This window comes from Sinocyclocheilus grahami, unplaced genomic scaffold (assembly GCF_001515645.1).
Source record: "Sinocyclocheilus grahami isolate Dianchi unplaced genomic scaffold, SAMN03320097.WGS_v1.1 scaffold1580.1, whole genome shotgun sequence".
NCBI lineage: Eukaryota > Metazoa > Chordata > Actinopteri > Cypriniformes > Cyprinidae > Sinocyclocheilus > Sinocyclocheilus grahami.
The window spans coordinates 155,423-166,158 of NW_015506759.1; the positions used below are offsets into that span (position 1 = coordinate 155,423).

Consider the following 10,736-nt stretch of genomic DNA (forward strand, 5'->3'; position numbering starts at 1 on the left):
TAATTTCAAACAGTCAGCATCCTTGGCAAATAGAGAGACACACGGCAATCGTGCAGGAAGTTCTGTTTACAGATGCTTCCTTGAATGTTTTGCCAATCCTCTTTAAATCCCCAAATCAGAACAATACAATAATACATTTAGCATAATAAAAGCTTCACAGGACTTTTGCTGGGACCTGAGGTGACCTGAAAGCCATATCTAACCTGGGATAGAAACAACATCTGGCAAAGACCTTATCAGGGGCACACCCCACACCAGTAGAACATAATTTCCTCAGATTCTAGATCCTTATTTTTGATCTGTTCTACTGAGATGGGACTGAGATCATATTTCCAATCACATTGAGACCATAAAATTGATACCAAACATGAAAGGGTTATGATCATGAATTCTTAAGACATAATAACGGCAGTATGTAAGTCTGGCAACTTGAGTTCTTGACACTTCTATGTCAACTTTCAATGACCTGGACCATATGCCCAGGGGGGAAGGAGGGGGCCTAAGAATGGGTGAAGGGACAGATGAGCAAATGGTCTTTCTCCCAGATCTTCCTGTCAGATTAGAAAGTTTATTGTTTTGTTGCATGGCATATGTGTAGCGAGAGTTCCTGAGTTTTGGTTTCACAAGGAGATCAAAGCACCCTTTCAGGGGCGAAACCACGCTGTTTTAAAGTAAAGCAACGGCATGCGACACAATGATCGTTTTATCTTAATTATCACGTTTTCCTAACCGCTGGAACCCAAAATTCTGAAAGTGAAACTAAAATTTAATTCATTGCACAGCCCTTCTGCTAGCTCACATTGGATTGTTTTTCAAAAAGGTCAACACACATGAAGGACACATGATAGAGGCACGTGATACAATTTGACCAGTCAGCGCAGCCATCTAGTAGGCAGTCATGCAGTAGTTTTAACATTGTTACGAGGACATAAAATATCATGGTATAAAATGATCAGATCACCCATCAATGAAATTATCAAAGTAATAATTAATGTTACGTTGATGTCACACTGGCAGCCTCAGTCTGATTAGGTGACGATTCATTGGCAACAGTCATCAATGGCATCTCAGCCATATTAGGGGACGAGTGTTCAACATGATGCTCCTGAAAACAGATTCACAGAAGGTGAGTGAAATGAACAATACTGGTCGTTTCCTTTCCCAAACACTGTATCTTAAATATTGGATGTTTCTTTAAATGTATATTCCGTCTTAAAAAAAATATTTGTATTGCATTGTCACTGCACTGAAATACACTGCTTATTAAAGTCAGATGTTACGTGGGTATAAAGTCGAACCCATGCATGTGATGACATGTAGATTCAACAATCTATTTAAAAATGTAAATCATTCTAAACGTTGTGTGCACACTTATATTAAATATACTGTTTTGCATTTGTGAAACACATTTTGTAAAGATTGGGCCAGATATACTGAGGTGAAGTTTGTCAGAGGTATTTACAGCTCTTCTTGCAAACATCTTTGGAGGGCATTCTCAGCACTTTGGCCTCTCACACTGCCACTATCTCAGAGATGGAGATGGCTCTCACTGACCACAGTGGTAGGATTACACAGCTGGAGTTGGTTGGCTGTTTGTTTGGGTTTTTTATTATTATTGTCATCACTAATATTACTATTATTCATTATCAAACGATTTCACTACATGCTTTTCTGGTTGTGCAGCAGTTTATTATAGATTAGTGTAGGTTCTTCACCTTGCATGATTAATTTAACACTAACCTGACCCTAAGTCTGATCCAGTCATAGAATGCATTTTAAAAATGTCAAACTATTTCCGGGTGCAGAAGTTACTTGCAATAGGTGTTCTCTGGCTCTTCTGTTTTTTTTTTTAAACTATCACAGCATGTCAAGTTCAAACATGCTTTTCGGGGCGTTGTATAATGGCACAAATACCAGTAAACTAACTACCGCAAACCTTAGAAAATCACCTTGCATGATTAATTTAAATATTCTCCCATAAAATTTGTGTCTGAAATGGAAAGTCAGGCACACAAATAACTGTGTCCACGCCTTTTCATTTATCATTTTTCACCGTCTTTACATCCTGACAGTATTTTTTAACACCAAAAGAAATTTGCGTTGGCAGCTGTCAGTATATCCGGCTCATATTGTTAGTACTGTTTTTGTGCATGTAAACTGATTTACAACCTCGTATTTCTATATAAATCAGCTGTATGAGTGTAATACTTACATTCTGTTCTGGTTGTGTAGAGTTATTGCAGCGACAGTGAATCACACCAGCGGATACAGCTACAGAAACCAGCAGAAAAATGCCAACACAAGCACATATTCCTGCCACAGACTGACCTGATTCTGTAACGATAAAAGCAGACATATGTTCCTTAGAGACTGACTGATAAGACAACTCTAATGATATTTCAAAATTATATTTATACTTGGATAGTCTGCTGTATGATACTTGAATTTACTGATAAATGTTTTTTTGAAGATCAGCAATTAAAAAAAAAAAAGTTTCACAGTACTATTAACCAGCAAACCGAACATTGTCGGAATTAGTCAAAATGTTATAAAGTCAAACAAAGACATTTTAAAATTCCTCAAATAAATCAATTAAATGCTACTCACCAATGACAGCAACACTGAAGCTCTTAAAGCTGCTGATGCTGATACTGTTGCTGCGGCGACGACGAATGCTGCTATTGGTGCTGTTTATCTCCAGTTTATAAAGTCCAGTGTCTGTGTTTCTGATGTTCATGATGGTCAGAGATCCAGTCTGATGATCCAGCTTCAGTCTGTCTCTGAATCTCTCAGTCCCTTCATTACACTGAACATCTGTACAGATCTTACTGAAATCTCCACTGACTTCAGCAATGCAAATGTCATTAAAATACCATGTCATCAAGTCATTTGTTTTTTTTATTACACCAGGATCTAAAGTGACAGATTCTCCCTCCACCACTGGCATTGTCTTCATTTTATGTGTCTCTGCACCAGGAACATCTGAAACGCAAATCAACAGCTGCTGTAGGATATATTTTCCTGAACTGTAGATATGAAAGTGATTACACATGCTCTTTTTTTTATTTCACATCAAATCATCTTGCAATTTGCATCTCCAGTGAGCAAAAAAAATCACGTAAAACAATAGTGTTGTGCTTTGTTTTTATAGCAAATGTGCATAACCTGACGTTAAACATGTATTTATTAAATGACTCACCATGGACAGAAACACTGAAGATCTTTTGACTGATGCTGCTGCTGATGACCTGTAGATTATAAAGTCCAGAGTCTGTGCTTGTGATGTTCATGATGGTCAGAGATCCAGTCTGATTGTCCAGCACCAGTCTGTCTGTAACTCTAAACATCCTATTTAGATTTCCATTGATTTGAGCGATGAAAGTGTCATTAAAATACCACACAATTCTGTCGTGTTGGCTTTTTTTAACACCAGTGTGTAGAGTGACTGAATCTCCCTCCATCACAAACACTGACCCTCCATCGGTCAAAACACCGAAAACACCTAAAGAAGAAATGAAGCATCAAGTCAAATCACCTTTATTTATATATTGATTTATATAACATAGTTTTAAAGCAGCTTTTACAGTGATGATAAAGCAGTGATTCAATGAATAAAAAAAAAAAACAATTCTACTGTAAAGCAGCTAAAGTTTTAAGCATTATTCAACACACTGTTAACAGATTTTAGCACATTGCTAATATGTTGCTAGCATGTTTTGACATTACTAACAGGCTGATAGCATGGCCTGTCTAGTCATGTATAGGTTTGATTTTTTTAACAGTTGAAATTTGAAGAGTCTTGGTTCATTTGAACATTTGTTTGATTATGTGGTTTACAAAAATCGTAATATAGCATTCAGATTATATAGATCTGACTGGGCTTGGAGGTCATGGCTAGAATAGTTTGGGCTAAATTCATTTTAGAAATGTTAGTCTCAAGAAGAAGAAGAAAATAAACTTGAACAGATTAGATTAGGAAACAGGGTGGATTAGGAAACAATCAGAGCAGAGGTGAAATGCAGAATAAGACCTTTTTAGTAAGTGCTTTGGTTCAAGGTTTAGGTGTGGTTAAATTAAATGATACTCACCAGTGACAGTAACACTGAAGCTCCTAATGTTGCTAATGCTGAAGTTGCTGCTGAAGATCTCTAGATGATAATCTCCAGAGTCTGTGATTCTGGTGTTCATGATGGTCAGAGATCCAGTCTGATGATCCAGCCTTAGTCTGTGTCTGAATCTCTCAGTACCTTTATTACACTGTTCTTCTGTACAGACATATCTGAGATGTCCATTGATTTCAGTGATGAGAATGTCATTAAAATACCATGCTATAAAATCATTTGATTGTTTTAGTACATGAGTGTCTAAAGTAACAGATTCTCCCTCCATCACTGATTTTGTTTTTACTTCATCTATTTCTGCAGCAGGAACATCTGAAACACAAACCAACAGCTGCTGAATCTTTTTGGGGAAAACCTTTACAAGAAACTGTGGATATGAAAACATACAATTTTGTGATCATATAAGAGATCAAGTCAAAAGCATTTGTCCACATTTGATGCTATTAAACACATTTTACAGTACATACTTATCATACTTCTATCAAATCCTCTCTCTATATGTGTGTGTGTGTGTGTGTGTGTGTGTGTGTGTGTGTGTGCGCATTTAAACAGAACTATCATGAGAAACTGTTTATCTCCAGAACACCACTGCTGGTTTATGAACCAAAACTGTTCAAACTAACAGCTCAATAATGGAAAGCGTTTCTGTGTAATGAAGCAATGTGTGATATTTCTACAAATTCCACTTTCACAGCAAATGTGGTTTTAAGGACATGGCCTATTTACTGGGAATAAATAGCAGTGACTGTCACAGATATAATAAACATATTAATGATGGGATTAAAACATAACAACCTGATTAAAAAAATTCATAAAATGACTCACCACGGACAGTAACACTGAATATCTTTTCACTAATGCTGCTGCTGTTGTTTATGATCTGTAGCTTATAGAGTCCAGAGTCTGTGGTTCTGATATTTGTGATGGTCAGAGAGCCAGTCTGATGATCCAGCTTCATTCCATCTCTGAATCTCTCTTCATCATTATGACATTTATCATTTGCACAGATTTGACTGAAATCACCATTCATTTCAGCCACACACGCGTCATTAAAATACCATTTAATTCTCTCTTGTTGGGTTTTTGAAATATCAGTGTGCAGAGTGACAGAATCTCCCTCCATCACAAACAGTGACACTCCATCTGTATCAACACCTGATGCACCTGGAGCAAAAATACATATTTAGGCTGAATTATAAATCAAAGGGCAGAATAATTTACACTGATCATCCAGTGCAAAAGTTAAAAAATCCAACTGTGTCATGCAGTTCTATTAATTAAAAACAATAACAACTGAAGCTAAACAATAAATGACATTTACTATTAATTTTGTAAACCGCAATCAAATATGATCCGCTATATATCTCTAATGTTCCTCTTAAATATTAATGAAGATGTTCGATTATCACGCTCTCTGCCTGATATTACTGTGAGTTTGCCTGTCTGTGCTCTCGCTCCCTCCTCCCTTTTGTCTCCCTTTCTCTTTCCTCCTCCCTTCTGTGTTCTCTCTTCTCTCTTTTGTCTTTTCTCTCTCTGTCTGTTACATATACATGCACATATAGGATATCTTCTCAGGAGTTCAAATGGTGGAATGGTGGTGGGGGTCTTTGTGCTCAGGGTTATTGAGTTTGGTCTGCCTGATGTACAGAGTGCTGTACCTACATAATCTGGGAAGAGGTTATCTTTATGCCAGAAACACTCATAATATGTCCAGAACTTCCTGACCATATTCCTGTCTATATATTTAATGCAGATTTGCAATGCACATCCTACTGGATAAACCACTACACCAACCCTCACAATATATCTATATAATCTACTGATGTAACAAACTTGGAAGAAGTTTGTGGACAGAGACTGCATGGGTCCATGCATTCCTGAATGGTAACGTTACAGGGACTGAGAATACAGCACCGAAAAGAGCTAGCCATTTTAACAGGAGATTTATCTGTTTAAAACGACGCCATTAATGCTTTAGTTTCTGTAGTCACAAACATGTACAAAACTACAAAAATACAGCCACCGTAATAATCATGAAATAATAATTATTGCCAGGGATTACTGATCGGAAGAGAGATAACAGTCTTACCACGCAGAAGTAAAACACTAGCCATGTGCAAAACATAGAACTTCAGTCCTCTGAAAATTAATGAATATTCTGTGGAATTCATTGTTCTTTCAAAAATGTTCTTTTCCTGAGCCGACGCCCTTTCCTACAAAAATGGCGAAGACGAGAATTTGGAAAAAAAAAAAAAAAACAGACTCGCCGGTAGCGATTGCAGAAATTAACCGCTTGCTGTTGGGGAAGGACTTAAAACAGAGGCTTCGATGTTCCATTAACTTTTTTAATCGTTAAAATAAAATATAATTGTTAACATTAATGTGTTATAATCATTTATCTGGCTATACATAAACTAAGCTACAACTTGAAATGATAGGAAACATTTGAGAGCCTACATGTAGAGGGGCGTTTCTTAAACTAGGGGCACTTTTAGCCTTGTGAAGTTGAATAAAAATACCATGTCATCACATCATTTGGGGTTTTCATTACACCAGGATGTAAAGTGACAGATTCTCCCTCCTTCACAGACTTTGTCTTCATTCCATCTCGTTCAGCAGAAGAAACACCTGAAACACAAACCAACAGCTGCTGGAGGACCTTTTTTTTTTTGTCAGTGTTAGTTAATGATTAAGGTATATGTGGGATCAGGCCCAGAAAAAGAACACAAAGGGCCCTGGGGCTATAGCATTACAAGCATAAATGCATTAACACCAGATATGAGGTCAATGCAAACAGGTTTTCAGAAACAACTTTTGTGCACACAACTGCCTTAAAGAGGAGAGGAGAGACTAGAAGGTCTTCTTTCTGTCCCTAGAAGAAGAAAATCATCAGGGCTGAACTGGGGCTAAAATTCAGACTATCCAGCCCATGTTTCCCAATTAATGTTTTACTGGGACATTTTAATTTAAATAAATAAAGAAATAAAGGACAGAAACAAATAATCATCAATTTGAATATAATGATACACTGCAAATGCATTTAACAACACAATTCTTAATTTATATATAAATATGAACAACATTTATCTACAAACCCGATTCCAAAAAAGTTGGGACACTGTACAAATTGTGAATAAAAACAGAATGCAATGATGTGGAAGTTTCAAATTTCAATATTTTATTCAGAATACAACATAGATGACATATCAAATGTTTAAACTGAGAAAATTTATAATTTAAAGGGAAAAATAAGATGATTTAAAATTTCATGGCATCAACACATCTAAAAAAGTTGGGACAAGGCCTTGTTTACCACTGTGTGGCATCCCCTCTTCTTTTTATAACAGTCTGCAAACGTCTGGGGACTGAGGAGACAAGTTGCTCAAGTTTAGGAATAGGAATGTTGTCCCATTCTTGTCTAATACAGGCTTCTAGTTGCTCAACTGTCTTAGGTCTTCTTTGTCGCATCTTCCTCTTCTCAGATCGTATTTTAGTGTTGGGTCGTTCTTGAACGATTCGTTCATTTTGAACGAATCTTTATTGTGACTCGGGAAGAACGAGTCGTCTCGGGGAATGATTCGTTCAGTCGCGCATGCGCAACCTCCTAAAGGTTCTGTACTGGAATTAGTCAAGTAGTTCACCTGTTTCGAGTCGTTCGTTCATCACGTGACAGCCCCATAAGCTTACCCTATGCAGTCTGAGCCGGAAAGAGACTTAATAATAATAACCAACTCTTTATTACCTTTGTTACAACATTCAGTGTTATGGAAAATAACCATCATGACAGACACACATTTATAAAATGTAAGAAGTAAAAAGCTACAATTTGAGACCAGAAACGCATCACGTAACTGTAAGAGTAAATAGTAATTATAATAATGATAATAATAAAAGTTGCAAATTGGTCCTCCAGCTGTTCCTTATATGTACATTTAACTTTTCCGGCCTCTTATTGCTACCCGTCCCAACTTTTTTGGAATGTGTAGCTCTCATGAAATCCAAAATGAGCCAATATTTGGCATGACATTTCAAAATGTCTCACTTTCAACATTTGATGTGTTATCTATATTCTATTGTGAATAAAATATAAGTTTATGAGATTTGTAAATTATTCCATTCCTTTTTTACTCACAATTTGTACAGTGTCCCAACTTTTTTGGAATTGGGTTTGTATATATATATATATATATAATGATGAACAACTAAAACTTGAAAACTTACTAATTTACTGTCTTCTTTTGTTCCTGAAAATCATAGTGATCAGCCAAATTCAGATAGCCATAACTTTTGTTCCGGTCAAGCTATGAACTAAATAAAAACAGTTTTGGAAATGGCTTGAACCCAGCTTTGTATCAAAACCTATAAAAGGTAAAATTTCACCATGTGGTGGGTTTTCCTAGATCACATCACATTTACTGTGAGTTATGAGAGAATAAAGTGTTTTAGCTCTTAGTTTTGAGCTCTGTTTTAAAAAAAATTACACCCCCAAAGGGGCACCGGGGTCTGCTGTGGGATCATCCATAGCTAGGTGTACATTACACATTTTAACTCATTAAATGACTCACCATGGACAGAAACGTAGTAGATCTTCTCAATAATGCCATTGTTAAACTGTAGCTCATAAAGTTCCGAGTCTGTGGTTTTGATGTTGATGATGGTCAGAGATCCAGTCTGATGATCCAGCTTCAGTCTGTCTCTGAATCTCTTTTCACACTGAACATCTGTACAGATCTTCCTCTGGTCACCATTGATTTGAGCGATACGCGTGTCATTAAAATACCATTTAAGTCTGTCTTGTTGGTTTGCTTTAACATCAGTGTATAGAGTGACTGCATCTCCCTCCATCACAAACACTGCCACACTGTCAGTATCAACACCAGAAGCACCTGAAGAAGAAAACAAATTTACTTGATTAAAAAATTTGCCATATGACTTCTACACTTCTGAAATACTGGGACAAAATTGCATGACACAAAACATAACATAGCATATAACACAATATATATTATAAATGCAAATAACAATCTGCAAGCTGTAGTTGTTACGGAGCTGACAAGACGTGAGACGTGCAGATCCATTCGCAAAGCTTTATTGTGGAGAAGACAGAGACGTGGTCATAAAGCAGGCAGGGTCAAACAGAGGCAGACAGGTATATGGCGGGCAAGACACAAGAATAGTCTTAGGGCTAGCGTGGGTCGACGATTGGCAGACAGAGTCAGAAGGGGCAAGACTAAGGGAGAAATCCGAGAGTCAATGAAATTGGAAAGGGTGACCTCTGATGGCTAGCAGATGGAAGTTCATGGACCGGATTTGTGACAGTAGTAGCTACTGCTTGGATTAATTTATTTCACATTACACATATATTCCTTAAGACAACATAACTGAATTCGCAAGCTGTCTATCCTGAGCAGAAAAATCCTCACACATTCTTTGGTTTTCCAGTGATTTTGAGATTTTCACACTGAGGACGACTACAGGACTTTAAACAGGATCACTGATGTAAATAGTTCATAATACATATTTACATATTTCCTACAAAACAGAATAATAACAATTAACACCTATCACTCTGTTTAAAAACTGCGTCACAAACTGCACCCCCACTTTCTAAGCACACAATGACGAATCTAAAAAATGGTATTTAACGTACCATTATTGATTAAAATATCCAACAAAATACAATGCGTAATATGTAGTCTATCTAATGCCCTCCTCTCACGAAAACCATGTTTTTTTTACAGTAAAATTGTAGTGATCATGTTTTTTGTCATATTGACTACTATTTGTATAACCAGTTTTACTACAAATACCATGGTCCAACTATGGTTAGTGTAGCAAAACCATGGCTAATTAGTGGTTATTATGGGTTAACTATAGTAATCATGTTTTTGTTTTTATTTGTAGTAAAACCATGGTTAATTTTCGTAAGGGTCTTATATAATGACGTAATCTTTCTCTGTGTTATCGATACACAGACGCCATTTTGGAAGCCCACTGAGAGGTATCACTATTGTTGATAGAGAGAGAAAAATTACACAATTAGCCGATGACACTACTCTCTTTATTCAAAATGAGAATTAGATATCTGTGGCAATTGATTTACTTTGCAAATTTTCATGAATATCTGGGGTATACTTTAATTTGGCTAAATGTGAGCTTATGGCCATATAGGAATGTCTCGAAACTAGCTATAATGGTATTCCCTTAAAGAATGAGGTTCAATATCTTGGAATATTGATAACCATAGACCAGAAAAGAAGGTGCTTGCTACAGTAAAATTTAGTCCTATTATTGTAAAAAAAAACTAAAAAGAAGTTAAATCATTAGCTAATAAGAGACCTCTCTTTAAGGGATAGAGTTTTAATTACAAAGGTAGAGAGTATTTCTAGACTTATTTATGCAGCAATGGCTTTACATCTTGATAAAAAAAAATAATAAAAAAAATAATATATATATATATATATATATATATATTTTTTTTTTAACAAATTAGAAATGCCGTATTGACCCGAATATAAGACGATGTTTTTTTCTTGGAAATACATCTGAAAAAACGCGGTCATCTTATATTCAGGGTCTAGACTTTGACATGTCAATAATACACCCACAACAATA

The 10,736-nt window shown here is 36.2% G+C and overlaps 1 protein-coding gene across 1 annotated transcript in view; it reads right to left on the minus strand.

The window, feature by feature from the left end:
- Positions 1-994: 994 nt before the first annotated feature.
- LOC107571329 (uncharacterized) overlaps positions 995-10,736 on the minus strand; it is a 15,042-nt gene continuing 5,300 nt past the window's right edge. The window contains exons 2-6 of the mRNA XM_016257645.1: positions 8,687-9,007; positions 4,947-5,285; positions 2,608-2,982; positions 2,213-2,334; positions 995-1,105 (exon numbers count right to left, since the gene is read on the minus strand). Of these exons, the coding sequence (XP_016113131.1) occupies positions 995-1,105; positions 2,213-2,334; positions 2,608-2,982; positions 4,947-5,285; positions 8,687-9,007 (1,268 nt within the window). The remainder of the gene's footprint in view (positions 1,106-2,212; positions 2,335-2,607; positions 2,983-4,946; positions 5,286-8,686; positions 9,008-10,736) is intronic.